We start from the raw sequence: 23,952 nt of genomic DNA on the forward strand, positions 1-23,952 counted from the left end.
CCCTTTAGCCCCCCGTGCCCTCCCCACCCATCTCACCCCCTGCTCTGCACCTCTCCCACCAGAGAAGTGGCCAAAGAAAAGGCACAAAATTCCAGACTTTGCAGTAAAAAAAATAAACAGAAAAAAAGAATGAAGAGGACAGAGGCAGTTCCTACTCTATCCCTTTTTATTGTCTTTAATCTATGTTGTAAAAAGATCCAGTATCACATAACAGCCACGGAAGTATCCCAATATCACACTAGTTCGGAACCATTTAGACAATAGCTTAGTCTTTTTTTTTTTGCTTTTTTGCTTTTTTTTAAACCTGCTGGAAGGGAAAACCATACTGCCCATTATACAGGCCAAAAGAAACAAACACTGGTCAAATAATAGTGACAACCTCAAGCAAGTGAAATGAAGATGAGAAGTTTTGAGTGACCCCAGGCTGCAGGACTCCGAGGGCCCCTTGTGCTGGCACAGAGGGCACAGTGCCTTAAAGCCCATGAGCAGTAAATTAAATCAGAGAACTGGGAGAACCAAAGGGGGGCCCCGGGGCTGCTCTGCTGCTGTTCCAGGGGCAGGAACGGCCTCGCTCCCCCTGCCCGGAGCAGCGCCCGGCTGGGCCCTCGGGGCCCTCAGAGCCCACCACCTCTGCTGCAGATACAAAGAGCATAAGAAATGGGAATAAAAAGGAATGACCCCAGGCCCGCGGGCCCCTCCAGCGCCGGGGGCACAGCCCTCGCGCCCCGAGTCCCTCCCGGTACAAACACCAGCGAAGCCTCACAACAGCCCTGTGAGGTAGGTCACTGTCTTACGGACAGAGAGTCCAAGGCAAAGCTGGGATTAAACTCCAGACTCCTCGTTGAGTGCTGTGCCTGTCGCAATCCTCCTTCCACGGAAATATGGTCCCTGTTCGTAGAAAACAAAGGTCTGTGCCTGCGCTCCCGGCGTCCCGCGGGCAGCCCGGCAGCTACAATCACGTCCCGTGTGCACAAGTGACAGGGATCGGCCCCCTCGACGGGGGGAGAGCGGGAAAGTTAAAAAAAAATCATAGTAACAACGCAAGAGGACGAGAAGTACAGGCAGGTTGGGAAGGACGAGCCACATCTCACACTCGTGACGCCACGACCCAGGGCTGGCAGGGCCCCGCTGGCAGGCTCGGAGATCCCCATGGAATGTCACCTCCATCCGGCGCCTTCGGGGCTTCCTCCCCTCCGGGGCACGTGGAGAGTGGAGAGACGGCGATCCCTGCGCCGGAGCTGCTGGATCCAGGCTCGGCCTGGCACGGATCCGTCCTCGTGGTGAGCCCGGAGGAGCTCTGGCAGCGGAGCGGCTCCAGCCCGGCCCCGTGGGGAGGGGGCGCGGGACGGCCCCGGGAGCCGTGTCCTCATTCCCATCAGGGACGGCGCTGGGCACGGAGGAGGCGGGTGGGTGTCCACGCAGCTCGGGTCCATCGGCACTCCCAGTCCATTCCCGCTGCTCTTCCCACGCGGTGACCATGCACGGAGCCGACAGCAGGAGATTCAGACAACATTAATCTTCTAGGATGGAGAGAGATGACTTCACAAGGGATAAATAGAACTTTATTTAAATAAACATTTGTGAACATCTTTATACAAATTACAAGTCCCCACAGGAGCCTGCAGCTCCGCCTACGAGCCGAAGCTGCCGGGAGGGCCCTTGAGCAGATCCACCAGGATGTCGAGCAGTTGGCTGTGCTGGTGGTGCAGGTCCCCGGGGATCGCGGCCATCTCGTAGCACAGGCACGTCTCCACCATCTTGGACAGGGACACGCGGAAGTCGCGCAGCAGGCGGATGGTGTAGGAGTCCCCCTCCAGCACCAGGAGGTCGCTGTCCGTCAGGGACACCGTGGCTCTCCAGCCGTCATCTTGGGGAGAGAGCGGAGGTGAGCTGGGCACGGGGCTCGCCCGTGCTGGCTGCTGCAGCCTCTCCACTGCTGCTACACGGCTCCTTCCCACACTTGTTTTACGCCAACAGCTCCCACCAAAGCCAGGCAGCACTCTGACCACACACTGGGATCCTCCCAGTTTCCCGCAGGAGGCGAACTGACAGCACAGCCCGTCTGAGCTCGAGGGCTGGAGACCAACTGCAGCACTGCCAAACCCCATGGGCTGAAGGGACAGACCCCCAGAGACAAGGGGGATCATGCCAGCTCAGCCTCTCCTTCCCCCAGGATGATCCAGGCACACAGGCCTCCAGGCTCAGCCTGCTGGGGGCCGCCTCCCTTGTCTCCCTGCAGAGCTACAGCCAGGAACAGCTCACAAACCATCACTCCACGGCCCCACCACAGCAACACCCGACCCAAAGCACGAGCCTGGAGAGCAGGGGCGGCCGGGCCGGGGGCCCAGCAGAGCTGGGGTGCCCCTGGCAGCACTCACCTCGGACGTGGATGTCGGTGTCGGTCATGAGCAGCACGGCCAGCGGGTGCACCTGGGACGAGTCCCGCACGAACACGCCGCCGTTGGACTTGACGGCCATGAAGTAGGTGAGCCAGCGGCTGTACAGCTTGGACGCCTCCCTGCACGGGACAGCCCCATCAGCCAGGGCCGGGCAGCGGGGCTGGCACTGCCACGGGGGTGTCAGCACAGCCAGCTGTGTGCTGTGGGGCCCTGCACCCACCTGTTGATGGTTGACTTGTGCAGCAGGACGGTGCCGGCCTTTGTCCGGTACGCGTAGCTGTTGGGCTTGAACTTCCCCTGGCGGGTCACTTTGCCTTGTCTCACCTGCAGTGGGAGGAGAATCTCAAAGGCCTGCACGACCAGCATGCCCTGCCCACCCACAACTGCCTCTCCTACGTGTGGGGAGGGGTGAGGATGTTCCTCTGCTCCCAGAAGCTCTGCTGGGTTCATGGAGCTCACTCATGGGGTGACCAGGCTGGGCAGTCACCCAGCCCTGTGCAAGGGGCAGCAAACAGGAGGAGGAAGATGCCACCTCGGGCAGCAGGCAGGAGGAGGAGCCACCTTGACAGCTCCCAGACCAAGTAAGAAGAACCCAAGTGTGGACCTGTGCAGGCCAGGGTGGCCACTCCTCACGAGCAGGGATAGCCCTAGGAGCAGCAGGAGCACAGGGCAGGAAGCCTGCCCTGGACACACACTCCCAAAAGAGCACAGGCATCTCTGGCACCTCAACGCTCCCCTGTGCCACCCACTGTGACCAGCAAGCCCAGGAGGGTGATGGCAGAGCCAGTACCTGGATGAGGTTGGGGTAGAGCCCAGCCATGAGGACTCCCTTGACCAGTTCCTCCTCCTCACTGTACTGGTTACACACGGATGATGGCATGGTACAATCAGACGGGGATGACACCAGGAAGGCTTCGTAGAGGTTCTCAGAGAACTGCTTGACAAGGCCTGGAGGGGGGAGACAGCCCAGGGGTGAGATTCTCCCTTTATCCCATGGCGTGATTAAGCTCAGCAGGGCGGGCAGGAGCTCCATCCTGCACCAAAGCCAGGCCCTGCCCAGTCCAGCCCATTTCTGCCCCCCGTCCCTCACGGTGCCTCTCTGGGGTCCAGGGAGCAGCAGCCCCCGAGACTCACCGTTGATGAAGCGCAGGCTGGGCCCGTACAGGTAGTAGTCCTGCAGGTAGTTGTCCCTGGCACGGCTGTCCCTGCGCCTCAGCACCTCCTCCCAGCCGGCCACGGCCCTCACGAAGGCCAGGTGGTCGCTGCCGCTCTCCCGGCTCAGCACGGCCTTGGCCTGGGACAGGGACACCCGTGGGACCCCCGTGAGCCAGGGCAGCCCCTTCCCCCTGCCCCCCCCGCCCCGGAGGGCCCCTCACCTTGTCCACCTCGGCGCGGTTCTGCAGGCTGCTGCTGAAGGGGTCCCGCGTGAGGCAGGACACGATGACGAGCAGGGGGTGCAGGCAGCGGTAGATGGAGGCCAGGACAATGGCCTTGGCCAGCCGAGGGTCCGTGGAGATCTGGGCCAGCCGCTTGCCCAGGGTGGTGAGGGCCTCCCGCTGGTCCAGCACTCCTGCAGCAGAGCCCCGGTGTGGGAACAGACATCAGCCCCCGGTGGCTCTGGGAGCTGCCAGGAGAACCCACCCACACGGCTGGGGGATCTGGGTGACCTCCAGAAGAGGCACAGGGACAGGGGCCTGCAACCAGCACCAGAAACCCCCTGGTCTAACTGAGCTGAGGCTGAAGAAACAGCTCTCACAGACACATGACAGTCAACAAGGCCCAGCTCTGAATTCCAGATCACCACTCCCCTTCTTTCCCTGTCACCCCCTCCCCTATTTTTTTTTAAACCTTGGAAAGTTCTCCCCACTTTTTGAGCAGAGCAGTGTGGGAAATTAAACAGCACAAAGGCGTGTGATTTGGGAAGTCCCTATCAACTGCCATCCCCTCCAGGGACAATCCTGCAGAGTCTGTCCCACAGGATCCTGTGCCAGCTCCCACTTCCCATGTTTAGACAGCAAATATGTTTCCAGGACACAGCATTATCTCACCGATCTCCTGCAGCAAGATCACAGCTTCATCCACAGCTTTGATGTCAGGGCTGTCCAGAGCCTTGGAGAGAAATTCAACTGCCTGCAACACAGGAGGGGGGAGGGAAAAGGGAAAAAATGGGCAGGTTTCCCACACAGGAATGTGGGAGAGCCCTCTGTCTTGCCCCAGGGCCCCAGACTGTGACACCATTCCCTATTTCTTTGCCTCCAGGGACATGAGCTCAGCCCCCTCCACTCCTTCAGTCTTGCAGACACACTCTGTCATCTAAGGGATCTTCCCATTTCCTGGTGTTAACATCCCCAGACAGCCCCGTGTTTAGGAAAGCGAGATCCCAAGTCATCAGCCTGCTGGCTTTTCCCCACTCCTGCCCCCGGAGCTGGCTCCAGGTTCCCCCGGGCAGCCCCGCAGCCAGCACTGTGCTCACCGTCTTCTCCGGCATGTGGATCTTGGCCTGCACCACCAGGTTCTCCAGGGGGGTGCGCAGGATCTCTGGCACCTGGTAAGTTGGCATCTTGTCCAGGCGGCTGCGAGGGAACAGGTGGTAGGCAAAGCCCGACTGGCAGCGGCCGGCGCGGCCCCGCCGCTGCACCACGTTCGACTTGGACACCCACACCGTCTCCAGGCAGGACACCTGCGGGCAGGACAGGCGTGATGATCCCAGGGCTCTGGCCTGCTCATCTGGCTTGGAAGGAACCTTAAAGCCCATCCAATCCCACTCCTGCCCTGCACAGGGACACCTTCCCCTACCCCAGGTATCCCAGGGCCTATCCAACCTTGGACACTCCCAGGGATGGGGCAGCCACGGCTTCTCTGGGCACCCTGTGCCAGGGCCTCCCCACCCTCACAGGGAACAATTTCTTCCCAATTTCCCACCTAACCCTGCCCTCTGCCAGAATGAAGCCACTCCCCTTGTTCTGCCGCTCCTCGCCCCAAGTCCCTCTCTTTGCATTTTTCCATCCACACACAGACTCAAGACCAATCAGTGATCCCAAAGGGCCAGGGAAGCCTTTCCCACTCTCCTGCCTCCTGCAGGGCTGGTCTCCATCAGGGCATGGATGGTACCCAGATGCCACCTGCTGGACACGTTCTCTGGTGCCCGTCCCAGGGCTCCCTGGGGTCCCCAGCGCCAGCCCTGCCTCAGGCTCTGCATTCGGAACTGGGATAAAACTGGGCAAATATCAAAGGGATGGGTTTAAACCAGGACTGGTCCAAGGTGTGAGTGGTCACCTGGCCCTGGCAGGTGATGCTCTAGAACAGGGGCAGCGGGATGTAGCCAGAATTCCTTCTCCTAATGGCAACAGCAGCACGGTTGTGTTCACCTCGTTAGGAAGGTGGACAGACAAGAGCCTTCACAGGGCTCAGCGCTGCCAGGAACGGGGTCCAAGGGCAGTGAAGCCCCTCTGGAAGTTGAGGAACAAACCAAAGGGACTGGGGTCATGAGAGATGCAAACTTGAGCAGGATCAACAGGTCAGGGCTGCCCTGCGTGGGCCAGCGAGAGGTTTTTGATGAAATCATGAGAAAAGGCAAACAGAAAAGCTACAGACATTCCATGGTATCACAGAGCTGGGAAGGGAGTAGGATTTGCCTTGAATTTCTTTGAGGACACCAGAATTTTACCTGTGGGGAGCCTGGCACAGAGCTTGGACAAGGCAAACAATGGTGATGAGTCAAACACTGTCCCCAAAGAGGGACACAGTGCCCATGCCCCAGGGGCCAAACGGGAAGCAGCTCCATCATCCCATTAATGACCCCTCCAGTGCTCCTCTGAAAACATCCCTGAGCTCCAGGGTGTGCCCAATGCCCTCAGGGGCAAGAAAGCAGCAGTACCTTGGTCTTGAGGTCGTAGCGCTCCTCCTTGTGCGTGCCACTGTCCACCACGTGCACGATGTCGTTGATGGTGATGGAGGTCTCTGCGATGTTGGTGGCCAGGACGATCTTCCTGACGCCAGGAGGAGGCCTCTGGAAGATGTTCTGCTGGTCCATCATGGGGATGTTGGAGTGCACTGGGAAATCAAACCAGAGTCAGTCCCACCCAGCTGAGCTGGTGGGCAGAGATTCCTCTTGTACCATCCCTGCCTGCTTCCAGAAACACGGGACAGAAACGGGGGCATCTCTCATGTTCACTGTCAGCAGCTTCCTGTCAGCCACACCCCAGGGAAGATCTTCCACACATCATTTGGGAAGGCCTCACTTCAGCTGCTTCAACCTCTGGCTCAGCAGCAGGAGCTCTGCTCACCTCCTGTCCCAGAGCCTGGTGGCACCTCCGGAATATCCCTCCAGTCCCGCTCCCTCCCACAGTCCAGCTCTGCAGCTCCCCCTCCCCACCAGTCCCGCAGGGCAGAAGGTTTGGGTGCCCTGGGTCAGAAATGGTGCTCAGCAAGGGCTGTGCTGTGGCACAGCCTGGCCTGTCAGACGTGAGGACGCAGAGGAGCTGCCAGCAGTGGCGGGGGAGCAGCAGAACAGGGGGTCTCCATGGAAGAGCACCTGCATGCATGAACAGCTGAGCTGCTCAGAGCTCTGCTCCTGCCCGGTCTTGTTCAGCACTGAACAGGGGGGGGTTGCTAAAAAACAAACAAAAAAGTGCCCAAACCTTCACAGCCTCGCACGGCAAAACTGCCCTTTGTTATAAACTCCCTCCTGGGATAAGCAACGTTAAATTCACTAATCAAAGCTGAGCTCCACGGTCCTTTTGCATCCAACGAAACAGGTCCTGAGGATCTTTTCTGTGCAGGTTCACTAGGCAGCTGCAGCAATGCAGAACTGAGCTGTTTCCCCCTGGCCTAGTTCCCAATTGCTGGAGGCAAACAGGAAGCCACTTTCTTTGATCACAAAGGAGGAGTTACTCAGGCTCTGCTCGCAGGAGTTACTCATGCTCACCACACACTTACACCACAGGTACATCAAAGCACACGAGCTCTGTACCAGAGTGCAAAGCTGAAGGGGCTCAAGGAGTCAACTGTCCCAGGTTCTCCTGAATCCCGGGAAGAAGGGGCTGGCCCTGCCCTCTCACCTGGCAGGACGAGGTACCGGCTGTTCTGCGAGCCCAGCATCTCCAGCAGCCGCTGCTGCACCCCTTTGATCTCCTGCCAGCCAGGGAGGAAGCAGAGGATCCCACCTGGAACACAGCACCAGTTAGGAACACAATCCAAGCACTCTTCCCCAGCTGGAGACACAGGTTTTCAAGGCAGAAAGCAACAGGTAGCCTGTAGTTTCAGAGGGGATACCTATGAGCTTTGAAACACTTAAAGCTCTTACAAGTCATCTAAGAGTCCTGCCTTCTTCCCAAAAACATCACCTTCCAGGCAAAGATATTTAACAGGGATGGGGCTCCACTACACAAAGATAATTGTGCAGCTCAAGGCTGCAAATGCTGCAGCACAGACAAGTCCTGCCCTTTGCCCCCAGGAACAGCTGCCAGGACAATGAGGACTCAGATGTTCTTAGCCAAAGACTCGGAATTCCCTCATGCCACACTGCTTGAGAACAGGAATTCAAGGGCCAGCAGGAATTCAAGGCCTTGCACAAGAGGCTCAGCATGGTGTGGTCTCTGGGCTCTGCAGGCTCACTTTTCTCTCCCCCAGCAGGAGAAGAGAGCCATGGGAAAGGCAGAACCCACCTGGCTCTCCGTGCGCATCAATCTGGAGCACGAGGTCGGTGATCAGGTCGAGATCCAGCACACACTCATCATCAGATTGCTGTGGAACAGGACATGGGTGAGTGAGGTAAGTCTAGCACAGAGCACACAGGTACAGCCTCCAGAGCATCTCCTGGAGTCTGCAAATGCCTGGGTTTGGACAGCCTGCTCAGGACCTGGAGCCAGGAACCTCGGGAGCCTGGTCTTGGTTCCATCTGGAACCTGCTCTGGTCACAACTGCTGCCAGTTCCCTCTGCTGTGCAGTGAGAATACACAGTCCCTGCCCAATCTCCAGATTTGGAAGCTGAAATTTGTGCATCTCTGCTGAATAGCACCTCACAAGTAACAGAATTCACTGGAGATTTCTGGGCACAAAACTGTGCCACGTGCACCTGGGACTCCAAAGCCACCAGACACCGAGCAGCAGCTTTTGTACCTTCCTGATGATTTGGGACAGGCTATCAGAGAAGCTGATAAAATTCAGCTACAATCTCAGCCACATCAGAATCAGGAGGAATGCCCTGAAGGCAATGGGATACCCCAAGCCAGTTTGCTGATGATCCAGGACTGGGACAAATGGCTGATAATCCAGACAGTTGCTCAGCCACAGGGAGGGATCCCTCATGGCTGGAGAAATGGGCTGACAGCTTCCAGACCAGCAGGTTGGACCAGAAACTGTCTGGAGATCCCAGCCAAGCTCAGTGACTCCGTGATCCACCACTGGTGTAAGATTACCCACAGCACAGAGTGCATGTCTGGAGGGCATTTTCCAAGGGAACGCTTGGACTAGTTGCAAAAAGCAGCAACCAGGGAATTCAGTCATGCAGGATGTGAGCACTGAGGTAACACTGCTGGAAGGCACAACCATCCCAGTCTTGGACAGGCTTGCAGAGAGTGTGCAAACCTTCCAGTGTGTGTCAGTGTCTACACACACAACGAGCTCTCAGCCTACTCACACATCAAACTTCACTCTAAAGGGGCACAAAGTAACTTGGCCCCAAACTGCAGTCATCTTTACCCATCATTTAATCAAAGTACTCTGTGATCCTACTAAGTTGACTTCACCTCACGAGGGCTGGCATGGAATTAAGCTGAGGAGGCAGTGCCCAGGAACCAGAGGGACGTGGGACCGGTTCCAGGCCCAAACTCTCCCTGACACCCCGAAGTCAGTGCCCCGTCCCAGGGCAGCACCTGCACACCCACCTTGATCTCGTAGTGCCGGTGTCGGTGCCGGCCCAGCTTGGCCAGGATCTCCTCCAGGTAGTATTCCTTCACTGGGTACATGAAGCCCGGCACCTTGACCACAGGGCAGTCCCCAAAGTAGTGGGAGAAGCGCTGGTTGTCCCCCGTGGCGCTCATGAGGACCAGGCGCAGGTCGGGGTTCAGCTTCTGGATGCCTTTGAGCAGGATGAGCAGGAAGTCGGTGTTGACGTCTCGCTCGTGCACCTCGTCCACCACGACGTGGCTGACGCCCTCCAGGCTGGGGTTGCCCTGCAGCTTCCTGAGCAGGATGCCCACGGTGCAGAAGAGCAGGGCCCCTCCCCGGGCGGGGGGTTTGCTCTCCAGCCGCACCTGGTAGCCCACGTTCTTCCTCATGTTGGGCCCCAGCTCCTGTGCCACGCGCTGGGCCACGGAGATGGCGCTGATCCTGCGGGGCTGGGTGATCACCACGTTGCAGCGGGCGCCACGGCCCTCCAGGATGTAGTGTTCCAGCAGCAGCTGCGGGATCCGCGTGGTCTTCCCACAGCCGGTGTCTCCTGCTATTACCACCACGGGGTTCTGCTCGATGGCTGACAGGATGGTGTCCTTGTGGGGGTCTACTGGCAGCGGGTGGCTCTCCTGCCAGGAGGCTCCTCTCCTTTTCCAGAGGGCCAGGAGGTTCTGGCTAAGGCGCACTTCCTCTGCCTCCAGCATGGGGATGTAGGTCTTCCCCGTGATGGCGTCGCTTATCGCACCCGATTCCTTGGTCAGGTTCATCATGTCATCAGCAATCCGGGGCCGGGACTCCCTGATGTCCACGGGATACTGGGAGAGATGGGGGAAGTTGGCAAGGACAGAAAGGTTAGAACCAGCCCTGGGATGGACAGAATGAAACAAGTTCCCAGAACAGGCTCAGCCAGCCTGGCTTCGCCATGACTGTGGAGCTCTGCCACGACCACAAAGCTCTGCCAAGGTCTCCTCAGATTTTTAGTAACTCAGTCACTGATGTTCTGAACTAAGCATATTTAAGGTGAGAATCAACTTGGGCTTTCCTCGCTGTGCTCCCTATTTTAGGAGGGGTATTAGTGCTGGTGCCTCAACTGACAGGCACTAACCAGTTACTTCAGCTCTCCAATGCAACAGCCCCTCCAAGGCAACTTTTGCAAACTATCAAGTTACACCACCACCCTTCTCCCCCTCGGGAAGCCCAGACACATAACTTACATAAAACACAAGCGTTTGCCTGAGCCAGAAATATTCTGACTTGGCAATAGAAAAAACGGAAGTCCCACATCCCACAGGAAGAACTAAAAGGAGCAACAACAGGTCAGGAATTGTCTAGAACACAAATCAAAGCATTGGCCCAGATGTTCACAAGATTAAAAGCTGCTGAACTTTTAATCAACCAGAATTTTTGGATTCAGCCTTGGAGGCACAAAGGGAAGGCCCACTGCCCAGAAAGGGTCTCCCTTCCCCAAAGGGGCAGCAGAGACTGATCAGGTTTTGTGGTACAATCAAGCCACGAATTCCCTCAACGTTTTGCCACGAAGCTTTCAAAGACATGCAATTCCTGCAGGCAGATGGGACCAGGCAAAGGTGCTCACGTGGTTCAGGTAGTTCTCGATCTTGCGCAGGGTGGCCTCGGGGACTTTGATGTGGCAGGGCTTCCTCTGGTTCTCCCCCAGCTCCCGCAGGGAGGTCATGTTGTACATGGCATGGCTCAGGGGGTTGTTGTTCTTGTCCACCAAGCCAAGGCTCTGCAAGGAACAGGCAAACAACACTGTCAGCCACGAGACTGCTCACACCAAGTGCTAGGATACAGAGCACATGGATCCCACAGACCAACTCCTTGCCAGCCCAAATCCATCACTTCCTGCTTTTCTTGCCAGAGCAAGAAACAAGACATGATCCCACCTCAGCTCTGGAGCAAAAGACACACCAGAGTCAACTATGTGCCCCCAACACAACATTCACATGAAGGTCTCAAACAGACCACTAGAAGGAACAGCAGCCACAACTGTTACCAACAAAACCCTCTTGTTAACTACCTTGCTACTGTTCTGGCATGTTGTGAATCCCAAGGTTTGGAATCATATGTTAACTAAGAATTAGTTCATTAAGCATTAAGTCAAAGGTCATAAAGTTTCAGGTATCACCCCATCAAATACAGCTCAAATACAGTGAGCCAGGTGGAAGGAGCTTGTATCCACAGACACAGCCAGGGATGCCAGGAGCCAGGTGGAAGGAAGCCTGCATCCACATCCAGGGATGCAGAGCCAGGTGCACTCACTCACCTTCAGCTTCTGACAGGCCAGAGCTGCTGCTTTGTTTTCTGCCTCCACCTTGCGCCGGCCCTTGGCAGCGAAGGTCATGGGGCAGGGCCAGCGCAGGCTCAGCTTGCAGATCTTGGTCTTGGTGCCCACCGTGCGGAACTGCATGTACTCCTGCAGCAACAGACACCACACAGCCCATGGGGCACCCTGGGCTGGCAGGGACCCCAGCCATCACCCAGTCCCACCCCTGGCCCTGCACAGACACCCCAACACTCCCCGCTGTTCACAGAGCGTTGTCCAAACCCTCCTGCAGCTCTGGCAGCCTTGGGGCTGTGCCCACTGCCCTGGGGAGCCTGGTCAGTGCCCACCACCCTCTGGGGGAAGAACCTTTCCCTGAGATCCAACCTGAGCCTGCCCTGACACAGCTCCAGCTGTTCCCTGGGTCCTGTCCCTGGTCCCCCCAGAGCAGAGATTGGAGCTGCCCCTCAGTAGAAGCTGCAGACCCTGATGAGTCTCCTCTCAGTCTCCTCTGCTCCAGTTGGAGATGCCAAGAGCCCTCAGCCACTCCTTGTATGGCCCCTCTAGACCCTTCACCACAGCGGTTTTTTTGTTGGGGTTTGTCTGGGGTTTTGTTAGATTTAACAGAGCACTACAAGTTTACTGCCCTGAATTCCCCCCAGCTCCCAAGGCACAGGCTAAGCAGGAGTGAGGGCAGGCAGATGTGTGGGGAACATCCCCAAGAGCCTCTGGGGTGGAACACAGCTCCTGTTTGCTAAACACACGAGCTCTGGGCAGGAGGTGAGTGACACAGAGGAGTAGGATCCCTGAATATTGGAAAGATTCCATCAGCACAGAAATTACACATCGCTCCCAGTAACACAAACTTTTGCTTGCTGGAGATACAGGGGGAAATAAAACCTTAGGAAATGACCTCCTTCATTCGGACAGCAGCTCCTCCACTGCCCTGGCCTCAACGAACAACATTCTGCACGGTTCTGTTAAGACATTCTCTCAGTTCTCACCACAAAGTCTTTTCCTTGCTCTCCAGACCGACTTTTCTAGGCCTAGTTCTACCTTGCTTCCTCTCCCCAGTTCTGCCACCCAAACAAAGCATCCAGTGATGCCAGAGGGAGCCTCTGAGCTCCGTCCCTGGCAGGGGTCAGACAGCAGCTTACCTTGACTGTGGAGGAAGAGGTTGCAATCTGAATCACTTGGGCCAGGAGGTTTTTGGGCAGTGGGAACTGTGTCAGGGCACGGATGGCAGTGTTGTCGTCGGTCATTTCAATGGAACTCCCTCCTCGGCTGCAGGGAGATGGGAACAGGTGATGTACAAATGCCCCTGTGTGCTCACACCCACCCCACTCCAGCGGCTACCGAGCTCTCAAACTAGGTGGTTAAAACACAGAGAATTCTGGTCATGGCACAGTCAAGCTGTCCCTTGCTGCTAAAATCTGTCAGTCACAGAACAGCCACCCAGCCCAGCAAAGCCACCCACTCCAAATCAAACCTTCACACTGAGGCTACAAACCAGGCAGCATCGACAGACTGTAACAGTCTTCATAAATAAATAACTCGCAATCCAAAGAGCATCCCTAGAAATAACCACCACCACTGTGTCCTTACAGATCTTGCTCCTGTTGCCTATTAAAAACCCAAGATTTGTGCTCATAAAACATGAAGTCAAACAAGCAACTATGATGATGAAAAGGAGCTTTAATGTTGCCCTCAGGGTGATCATAGGTCTCAGTCTAAGTGCACACAGATTGTTTCCGGGAATGGAAATCTCTTTAGGCCCAGAAGAGTAAGGCAGGTAACAAGCCTGGCAGTGTCTCCAAAGGGAGAGCTCCAGGGAAGAAGTCTGTGCATTCCCTGGATGGCAGCCAGCTACAAGACCAGGCTGCCCACTACTGCTCTGGCCCACCTACAGGCCCCACCAGCTGCAGCTCAGCGGTGAGGAACTGCAGGGGTGGATCAGCTACAGGGAAAACCCTCGCTCCTCGTGCCCTGGATGAGCAGCTCCCAGGACAGACCCACCTTGCGTCCCTGCCCATGGCACACCGAGACATCGATCGCCTCCTCCTCCAGCTCCCCCTCCTCCAGCTCTCCTTCCTCCAGCTCCCCTTCCTCCAGCTCCTCCCTCCTCATGGCTTTAGGCATCCTGCCCTGCTCCATGGGCTGGATGGAGTCGTCGGGCTCCATGCGGCGCCAGCAGGTGGACAGGTCGGCGAGGGAGGGCCCGGACTTGGAGCGCCACTTGCCCTCGGAGCACCAGCGCTCGTCGGGACAGCCCAGCTGGTCCGCCAGGAGCCGGTACTTGGCAGCGTCAAAGAGCTCGTTCCGGGGGCCCAGCAACCCCCAGCCCTGTGGGAGAGACACACGGTGATTCCTGCATTCCCCACGAGAAACCGAGGAAGAGAAGGCACTTTCAGGGACTTTCAACCTCCCCCTGCCATTATTTCTTGCCAAATGGGACCTGTTCCCTGCCCTCCCTTCCCAAGGCACAGCTCTGAGCCCCACACAGCTCCTTAGGGTGGGCCAGGATTTATTGGGATTTTACAAACTCAGGCCTATTGAGCATCCTCAAGTTTTGAAACCACCCCCAGCGTAACTTAAAAGTAACAGTAAAGCAGAAGATGTAATTGCCACACTGTGGCTTGGATGAAGAGGGAACGGGAGGATCCGAAGGCCCTACGACTGCAGACACACCCAGGTGGGTTGGCAGAGATGAGACCTGGTGAACAGCAGCAGCAAACACACCTGAGGGAAGCTCTACTCGCTGTAGATGCTGACGCTAAGGAGCTGATTAGGGTCCAGGACACAAGGAACAAAGAGCAGGACTCCAGGGACTTAGTGAGTTCGTGCCTGGCTGAAGCAAGTGGGATTTTAAGCTCAAATGGACTCAGACTCAACACTTCACTCTCCACCCCTGACTAACAGGCCAGCTGAGTGAACAGGCAAAGAGAGACAAAAGAATTCCCATCCCCAAAGGTCAGGCCTGCACCCCCAGGGATCACCCCCAGCTCACCTTGAAGAGCTGACAGGCCGCGGCAGCCGCCTGCCGCTCCGCGTCGATCTTCTTGGTCCCATAGCCCTCCACCTCCACGTTCTTGGGCCACTTGATGTGCAGAGTGACTTTCTGAAAAGCAGAGACACCCAGCCAAGTGAGCCAGCGCAGCCCCAGCTCTCCCCTACCCCAGGAGCACACCCACTCCAGCCACCTCTCAACTCCAGGCAAGGAAAGCTGGGAACAAAGTGCTCGTGTGGTGCCTCTGTGGGAAGCTCCACTCCAGGAGCACCGCAGGAAAAGCCTGAGCAGGGCACAGAGGTGCCACAGTCCCACAGGAGTGCAGGGCTGAGTCAGGCTGCAGCGTCACAGCGTGTCAGCTCCAAGGAATAAATGGCAGGTGCTCATCCCAGGAGCAATTCCATTTCAGGGACTGTTCGTGTGCTCACTGCAGCACACCAGAGCGTGCCCCAGAGCAACGTGCCCTCTCCAACAGGATTCCAGCATGGAAACCTCCGTAACTGCTTCCTTTCTGCAATGCAACCAGCAGCAGGTTGCCTCAGCTCCCCAGACAGCTCCTCTGGGCACAGGAGGATCCAGCTCCAGCCCAACACAAGCACTGGGAGACCCAGAGCCCCCTACAACTCCCCCTGGAGGGAAGCATCCTCTAAATGGAGCCAAAAACATGCAGAGGTAAAGAATGCTGAAAGCTGAACCCTGTCATCTTCAAAAAGTTGCCCCAAATCATCTGCTCCCGGCCCTGCAGACGCTGGAAGGCTCCGGGAGGGAAATGCTTAAGGAATTCTCTCCGGTTTCTGCAGCACAGATGAAAGGTGGCATTTAGATCCCCTGGGAAAACCCCACCTCCAAGGCTGGAGCAAAGGCTCCTGCCTTTCCAGCAGCCTGCACTGGCTGGCTGCCCACCTGCCAGCAGAACCTCAGCTCTCTGGAGGAAATTCCTATGGATTTTGCCTCGGGGCTCTGCGTGGAAGAGCAAAGAAAAAAGGTGTCTCCTGAAGGCCAAGTCACTTGGTGCTCATAAAAACCCCTGGTTCACTTCCAACCAGGAGCTCTCCAGGTTGTCCCACCTGTCCTTGTCCCACACACTTTCTGGGTTGGTTTTCGGTTGGTTGGTTCTGGGGTTTTTTTGTGATCCAACCTTATTTTCTCCATGAGCTCCTGGTTCAGTTTTTTGTTTTAATCTGAAGGCATCCTCAACATTAATCTACTGAAGTGCCAGCAACAATGTGAACTGATTACACAAACTAAAACTATGAGGCATTGGCTGTGGTATTCCAAAACTTAAGTTAGGAAACTGCAGTGGAAAAGCAAGAAAAACAAACACAAATCATGAAGAACTCTGAAGTAACCATTACTAATGTATCCCTAAAATCCAGGGATGCTTAAAAAGGATGTGGCAACAAAAAACTGCCTGGGAAATTTTAGCCAGAATGTTATTGGAAAATGTTAATCCGTCAGAAGGGAGCCTTTTCCTGGAATGTACGTTCCAGTTAAAGTGGAGCTGGAAAGGGCTCTCGGCTCTGGAATGAGCTGTGCTGTGACAGCAGGAGGCACAGTCTTGCCCACGGAGCACACGGGAGGTGTGTCCTGCTCATCTGGGCCTCTCGCAGCCCAGGGAGAGCTCAAACCACCTGCAAAACTGTTTGTCTTGGAATTCCTCGGCTTCCTTTCATAAAAAAAAGAGTCTGTATTTGGTTTTGCCCTTAAGTACTGTGAGAAGCCTCCCTCCACCACAAACAAATTCTTCTACTCTGGTTGCAGTTGGACATTTTAGGCTTTGGTATTTGTTCCACTGGAATCTACAATCAAATCTGGGCCTACTGAGGCCCAAAATACAGCATTTAAATTTTAATTTTCTAAGGTAGTGGGGCACCTTGAAGTACATTTAAGCACAGACTACATGTCTTTCTGCTGGGAAAAGCCAGATACAGCAAGTTACCCAAAAGAAAAACATCCATCCTTCCAAACACAAAAACAGGGACAGCACCTGCATTTATGCACCTGTTAAAGTGCGTGAAAATTAGGAGAAAGGGCAAGAAGTGAGAATATCTCTTGTTTAAAAGACTACCATGCAACTTTTACGTGGAATTTGAAACACGCCTCTGATTTTCTCTAGGAAAGTTCCTCCCAGGATTAGAGGTTTCTGGCTCCCTTCCCACTCATGTCCCTCACATCTCCAGCCCCACAGATTACCTTTTTCCTTGGCCCATTGGTGTGGATGTAGACCAGCTTGTCCCTTGCATGGGAAATGCCCAGGGCTCGTCCAATCACACTGTTGAGCAAGTTTTTAGGCTGTGGAAATTCCTTTAATAAGTCTCTGGAATCTGGAAAAAAAAAATGAAGCGGAACTAAATGTCTTACAATTCCTGTGCAGTCCTGTCCAAAGACATGTTCCAACGCCTGCTCCGGGCAGCTCTGGGAGCATCCGGGGCTCGGGGTTACGGACAGGGAAGTGAGGAGTGTTCAGTGGCTCACCCACAGCAACTCCAGGCATCAGCAAGATCATGGAACCATCCAGGTTGGAAAAACCCTCCAAGGTCACAGAGTCCCCCTGTGCCTGATCCCCACCTTGTCCCCAGCCCAGAGCACTGAGTGCCATGGCCAGGCCTGCCTGGGACACCTCCAGGGCTGGGCACTCCAAACCTCCCTGGGCAGCCCCTGCCAAGGCCTGACCACCCTTTCCAGGGAGAAATTCCTCCTCATGTCCCACCTGCCCCTCCCCTGGCACAGCCTGAGGCCGTTCCCTCTCCTCCTGTCCCTGTTCCCTGGGAGCAGAGCCCGACCCCCCCCGGCTCCTCCCTCCTGTCAGGGATTGCAGAGCCAGAAGGTCCCCCCTGAGCCTCCTTTTCTCCAGGCTGAGCCCCCCCAGCTCCCTCAGCTGCTCCTGCTGCTCCAGCCCCTTCCCAGCTCCCTTCCCTTCCCTGCACACTCTCCAGCCCCTCCGTGTCTTGTCCTGAGGGGCCCAGAACTGCCCCCAGGATGGGAGGTGCCAGCACAAGGACAGGCACTGCCCTGTGTCACACCATGGCCAGTACAAAACAGTGTCATTGGCCTCTTGCCCACCTGGGCACTCCTGGTTCACGTCCAGCCTCTGTCACCAGCAGGGATTTGGAGCCATTTCCCCACCACAGAGGTAAAAGCAGCTCTGTTTGTCAGCCCTCAGTATCAAAACCCAACTGAGCAATAGCTACTCTGAACAGTTTTGGTGTTTGCACAGGCCCCCATCCATGGATTAAATCAAGGGGCTCACAAGGTACACATCAGATCCAGTCAGTGGCAGGGAAATAAGCCCCTTCTCCCAGGTTCCAACACCCCCACCAACCCAGACAAGCAGGGAGATGATCCACAGCCCTAATCCAACAGAAAGCCAAGGCAGAAAAATGGAATACATGGGATTTGCTGGGCTCAGGAGTAAATGAGCCACTACAGCCCTCCAGGTACCCAAATCCAGCACAAGGGAATGAGAGAGGGACGGGATCTCCTCATCCCACACTCGCTCTCCCCAGGCTGTCAGGACCCTCCCTGCAGACCCCCCTGGGTGTGAGCACTCCCTCTAAGAGGCTTCCAAATCCTGTGCAGGAATTCAGGGGAACTTTCTGCAATGAATCAGAAGCCACACGCTCACTGGTACCACCAGCAACCGGAACTGCTGACTGAGCCACCAAACCCAAGGAGAATCGAGCCAACAGTCACACTCACTGGAGCATCACCCCGATGTGCCACCGTGTTCTGCTGGAAACTCTGATTCCAGAGCTGCTGTAATGAAGACAAACAGTAACTCCAGATAAGAGAATCATGGAATGGTTTGTGCTGGAAGGGACCTGCCATGGGCAGGGACACCTTCCACCAGCCCAGGTTGCTCCAAGCCCTGTCCAACCTGGCCTTGGACACTTCCAGGGATGTTCAAGGAAAGTATTTAAGAGAGAGGCTCTGCAGGCCTGACACAGGACATCCTGTGGATGCTTGGCTAATGGAGAGGGAAAAGCCACACTGCTGATCCCATCACCCTCCCCAGCAAAAACCCAGCAGGTGACCCAGAGTTCAACACAAAATAATTACTGGGGACACCCAGCTTTGAAACTTCTTCCTGCAAATCATAGAACAACCACCCGGGTCTCAGAGAAACACTTTCAGAAGCCTTGGACAACTCCAGGGGCATTGCAGGAATTACTGTGATTTATCACCACTACTTGCCCATGAATTACCTTCTATAGACTGGCCAAGAGAGCAGGAAAGTGGTCTCAGCCCCACAAAGAACCATGAGCCAATGTCCTGTAACTATACAGTAAATGTGCTGTTTCTACCCACTCAGGCAAGTTCCACCACAGTCACACTTTGCCTGGTCAGGAAAACTGGCAAAGTGTCCAAGACTTTGACTCTCTGCAGTTCTATCCCATTCCACAGTAACACAATTCCAAAATGCACCATTAAATTCCCTTCATAAAAAGCAAAAGCAAACTTGCAGAACCAGCCTGGATTATTTGGCCTTCAGCTGTTTCCTCTTTCAAAAACAATAACCTGAGCAGTTCTGGGATAAGAAGTACAAGAAGCATGTTTTTTTAATGCCCCCCCCCAAATGCAACTATCTATGACAGAGCCAATTTCTCACACTCTGAGGTGACTCCTCAGTGAAGGCTAAACATTTAATCTGTTCTAGAGCACAAAACAGGACCTCTGACTAGCAAAGCCCAGCTCTGGCCGGTGGCTCCGGCTCAGAATTCCCAAGGAGGCACAGTGTTTTCTTCCCAGCTGACAATGGCACATTCAGCAGCACCATCTGACGTACCAAGGGCTGATGGATCCCCCTCATGTCCCCAATTCCAGAGCTCAAGGATCTTATCCTGCAGGAAGACATCCCTCACTTGCAGCTTTTAAAGCAACAGCCCCAAATTGCAGACCTGGATTTGCAGCGTTGCCTTCCCTGCCAAAGTGGATTTCTTGGCATCTCCCTGTGAGGAGCTGTCACAGCTGGGAATGGGTGTTTGGGTGGGAATGCTGTGAGTGGGAGCACAGGGAGTGGAGCCCAATGCTCCCAAAACTGCACTGATTCTCATGCCCAACTCCACATATGATGCCCAAACCACAGCTCTGAGATCATGCAGGAATATTAAAACCCTGCCTGGGAGAAAGACAAGTCAGGGTGGGGCTATCAAAGAAGCCAATTAACTAATTAAAGTTCCTCAAAGCCAGTGAGTGCTTTGCTTAATTTGATTGTGAAAGTCCAGGATAATTGCAAGCAACACCAAAACCACCGAAAACCAGGCCCCAAACCCACCAAACCATCCAGCTGGAGCAGCCAGCCCTCCTACAAACCCCAACAAATCTGAGGAGTGAAGACACTCAGGAACAAGAGCACAAATAAACCAGCCCCAAGTCTTGCTCAAGGAGAACAGAGGAACATTAGGTCCATTTAGTTTCTCTCTTCCCTCCAATTCTCTTCCCAGGAGAAGCAACAAATGAGCAGCAAGGGCAAACTATTAAAGACCAAACTCCCGAGATACAATAAATTCAAGTAATGAATCCAAGTCAGCGAAGGGTGTTTGTAACACATCAAAAATCCCCAGGGAAGAAGAAGAAAGCCCTGTGGCTCCATAATATCCATTTCATCAGGAATTAGCCCAGACATGTCCTGCTGGAGGCAGAGAAGGTTCCACCTGGCTCTCTTTGGAGCACACCAAAGCACTGCTTTTTCGGGATTTGGGGGTTTCAAACCATCACCAGCGATCCCAACCACAGCTCCTTCCAACACACACAGAATAAAAACCCACAGGAAACTCCTGCCTGAACAAGAACTTAAAAACCGGGAAAACTGTCCAGGCTTCTCCAAAGGCAAGTGGGATGAGTCGAGGAGGAGGAGCAGTGGCCAGCCTGCCCCTGGAGACACTCGGACACAGCAGGACCAGCCCGGCCTGGGAAGGGATCCAGAGCCCCAGCCCAGCCCCAACCCTGCTGTGCCACCACGGGACAGCAACTTCCACTAGCTCAGAGGAAGATCCTGGAGCAAACCAGGGCTCAGGATCACATCAGCCTCCCAAACTCCCACTGCCCGAGCCAAAGCAGCGGAACCTCAGATGTTAACACGGATCTAACACGGGCTTCTTCAGGCTGGCCTGGGTTCACGGTTGATTTTTCCATATTTGCATCCAAGGCTCCTAACAAAGCAGCTCCTGGGCTGGGGGCTCAGAACTGACCTCAGAAATAGGTCTGCAAAGTAACATTTATAATCTGTACATGTTCAAGCAGCAGCTGTGCAGGTAGGGCAGGCTCAGGAGACCCTGAGGGAGTTAAATTGTTCATCCAATAAATCCAATCGGAAACAAGTCCAATATCACCACTCTCCCACCAAAAGAGCCTTCCGAGATCAATCCACCACACAAACTGGAAGGGTGAACCAAAGACCAAAAATAAAAGTACTTGAGGACTCTCTAAAAACACACCTTAGAAAGAGGTGCTGAAGAATGAAGTACAAAGGAGGAAAGAAAAAACAAATCCTGGTTTATTCCTTTTCTCAGGCAACACCTGAACCAGCTCATTAAACAATAATTTGGGGTGGTTTGCATTTGCTTTAGCAGGGAGTTAATTTGCTCTGCTGAACAGCTTGAATGCAACAATTAAAAGCCCATCTGACTCTGAACTCCAAGATAAAGCTCAGCAGCTTCTGAAAGGCAAATGGAACCCAAAGAATCCAGAAACTACTGAGAGCGAATAATAATAACAATTAAAAAAAAAAAGTGCTGGAGGGTGGGAAAGAAGCACCAAACACAGCAGGATGAGGGGCAGAAAAAAGGAAGAAGTTTTATGTAATAATGACCCAAATTTCCAAAGCGGGAGGTTGCACAGTCTGAAAGAAAACTGAAACCAAACCAGCGACTTACAAAGGGAAAATGTCGCGGCTCAACCTCTGGCACAAAACCACTCGCATCTTTCTAAACTCCAGGTGTTCTCCACGCTCCACAGTCCAACAAAAAGCGCTTCAAAACGCGACACCAAAACACGCAGCTTTGAGCGATCTTTTAAAACAGCAGCGATTCTGAGCCGCGGGATTCCCCCTTCCCACCTGCGCCCCGCCGACATCCCGACGGGAGAAGCCTCCCGAGCGCTGCCCAGAGCCATCTGGGGGTGCCGGGACGCGGCGGTGCCAGGGCCGCGCTGCTCCCGGGCGGTCCGTGTGCCCAGGGCTGTGCAGGTGGATCCCGGCGGGAGGCGCGGAACGGCCCCAACGGCGCCTCCGAGCGCTCCTCGATCCATCCCCCTTCCCACCCAACCTCCGTGCGGGATTTTCCTCCCGCGTCAGCGCTGGGAGGCGGCCGGAGGCTCGCCCAGGCCCCGGCTCGGCGACCTTGAGGGGAATCACCGGGGAAAGCCAACAAAGGGCTCCCGGGGCGGCCACAAAGGCGCCCCCCGAGCCCTCCCGGAGGGCCCGCGGTACCTGCGCAGCTCGGCGGCTCCTCGCCCTGGCCGCGCATCCCGGTGCCGGCGGAGCGGCGGGAAGGCAGGGAAGGGAGGGATGGGGGAAGGAGGGAGGGAGGGAGGGAGGGATGTGGCGGCTCCCCCCGCCCAGCCGCGGGCCCGGGCTCGCCCCTCCCTTCCGCTGCGTGAGGGCCGCGCGGGGCGCGAGCGCCGGCCGGTGCCGCCGCTGCTGCTGCTCACCCTGCGCCGCCTCCGGCTCCTCCTCGTCCTCCTCGTCGCGGCGGGGCGCGGCGGGGCCGTTGGGCGCGCAGCAGAGAGCGCGGGGGGCCGCGCAGGGCCCGCGGGCCGGGCGGCACAGGCGGAGCGGCCCCGCCGCCTGCAGCAGCAGCCCCAGCGCCGCCATCTTGGGCTCGCCGGCGCCCCCGGCCACGGCAGGGCCGCCGCCCCGCAGCGCCCCCTGGCGGGCCGGAGGACCGAGAGCGGCTGAGGGAGAGGCCTCGCGTCCCACAGGGAATGGAGAGGGGAAAAGGACACGGGGAAAGCAGGAGAGAGAAAAGGAGGGGGGGAGGAAGGGGGAAAAGAGAGGGGAAAAGGAGGGGGAAATGAGGGGGAAAAGGAGAGGCAGAAGGAGGTGAGGGAGAGGAAAAAGGAGAAGGAGTGGGGAAGAAGAGGGAGAAGGAAAAGAAGGAGGAGAAGGGAAAAGGAGATGGGAAAGGAGAAGAGGGAGAAAGAGAGGAGGGAAAAGGAGGGGGAGGAAAATGAGGAGAAGAAGGAAAGGAAAAGGAGGAGAAGGAAAAGGAGGGGGAAAGGAGGGTGGAAAAAGTTGGGGAGGAAAAGGAAGGGGAGGAGGAGGAGGAGAGGGGAAAAGGAGAGAGAGAGATGGAAAAGAATTGAGAGGGAGAAGAAGGAGAGGCAGAAGGAGCTGCTGTCCTGCCGTGCCAGGACACGGGAAGGTCACACAGCATTCCCAGGGCTCCTGTGCCAGCACAGCCCCGCGGGAGCGCAGGGACCTGAGGAGAACCCCGCCAACCTGAGGGGAACCGCGCCGGCTGGGGCTCGGAACCAGCACCCTCCCTGCCCTGGCACAGGGAACACACCCCCCATTCCCTGCTCCCAGCACCAGCTCCTGGGACAGGGAACACACACACACACCCCATTCCCTGCTCCCAGCTCCTGGGACAGGGAACACACACCCCCATTCCCTGCTCCCAGCACCAGCTCCTGGGACAGGGAACACACACACACCCCATTCCCTGCTCCCAGCTCCTGGGACAGGGAACACACACCCCCCCCATTCCCTGCTCCCAGCTCCTGGGACAGGGAACACCACATACATCCCATTCCCTGCTCCCAGCACCAGCTCCTGGGACAGGGAACACACACACATCCCATTCCCTGCTCCCAGCACCAGCTTTGGGACAGGGAACACACACACACCCCATTCCCTGCTCCCAGCACCAGCTCTTGGGACAGGGAACACCCACACATCCCATTCCCTGCTCCCAGCACCAGCTCTTGGGACAGGGAACACACACATCCCATTCCCTGCTCCCAGCACCAGCTTTGGGACAGAGAACACACACACACACCCCATTCCCTGCTCCCAGCACTGGCTCCTGCCCTGTTTCACTCTCACACCTTGTCCTCTCCATCCTTCCCTCTCCAGGCAAAGCCGGCTTTGGGAGTGACCTGGGGACATTCAGGAACTCCCCGGGGAGCTGAAACTCCTTTAACTCCTTTGGGGTTTGTTCCCAGCTCCACACCCAACACCCAACACCCTCCCAGAGCAGGAAATCCATGGGCAAGGCACGGGACTGAAAATAACTCATCCTGCAGCCCCATTATTTGCAAATATTTAAGACAAACACCAAAAATCTTAAAATCTTTATAACATTTTAAAACCTTACCAATCTTCAAAAAGGCCTTAAAATCCAAAATCCTCGTAAAATCTTAAACCCTTA

The 23,952-nt window shown here is 55.9% G+C and overlaps 1 protein-coding gene across 4 annotated transcripts; it reads right to left on the minus strand.

Annotated features, from left to right (window-relative positions):
* Nucleotides 1-148: 148 nt before the first annotated feature.
* Nucleotides 149-22,399, minus strand: DHX30 (DExH-box helicase 30). 4 transcript variants are annotated; one of them, XM_050307981.1, is made up of 19 exons: nt 22,232-22,399; nt 16,775-16,905; nt 14,582-14,692; nt 13,615-13,917; nt 12,732-12,902; nt 11,578-11,727; nt 10,888-11,040; nt 9,287-10,108; nt 8,066-8,144; nt 7,460-7,564; nt 6,277-6,452; nt 4,873-5,079; nt 4,448-4,529; nt 3,776-3,969; nt 3,534-3,693; nt 3,190-3,347; nt 2,620-2,723; nt 2,379-2,518; nt 149-1,867 (listed from the first exon to the last, which is right to left on the minus strand). In XM_050307981.1, the coding sequence occupies exons 1-19, from the start codon at nt 22,392-22,394 to the stop codon at nt 1,632-1,634; spliced, it is 3,645 nt and encodes a 1,214-aa protein (XP_050163938.1). In that variant the 5' UTR covers nt 22,395-22,399; the 3' UTR covers nt 149-1,631. The 4 variants fall into 4 exon arrangements, with proteins under 4 accessions (XP_050163938.1, XP_050163948.1, XP_050163956.1 ...); XM_050307991.1 differs by having other exon boundaries at nt 12,732-12,858; nt 13,574-13,917; XM_050307999.1 differs by lacking the exon at nt 22,232-22,399 and adding an exon at nt 22,011-22,101.
* Nucleotides 22,400-23,952: the final 1,553 nt, after the last annotated feature.

The sequence above is a fragment of the Myiozetetes cayanensis genome, unplaced genomic scaffold, assembly GCF_022539395.1.
Source record: "Myiozetetes cayanensis isolate MyiCay16 unplaced genomic scaffold, myiCay2020 scf1, whole genome shotgun sequence".
NCBI lineage: Eukaryota > Metazoa > Chordata > Aves > Passeriformes > Tyrannidae > Myiozetetes > Myiozetetes cayanensis.

What these genes read in the sequence shown, in the direction of transcription:
- DHX30 (XM_050307981.1), bottom strand. Translation starts at nt 22,394, where the DNA reads ATGGCGGCGCTGGGGCTGCTGCTGCAGGCGGCGGGGCCGCTCCGCCTG. An exon ending in GGAGCCGGAGGCGGCGCAGG is followed by an intron (nt 16,906 to 22,231) that starts GTGAGCAGCAGC and finishes TTTTTTTTCCAG; the next exon opens with ATTCCAGAGACTTATTAAAG. An exon ending in TCCACATGCCGGAGAAGACG is followed by an intron (nt 4,530 to 4,872) that starts GTGAGCACAGTG and finishes CCTGTGTTGCAG; the next exon opens with GCAGTTGAATTTCTCTCCAA.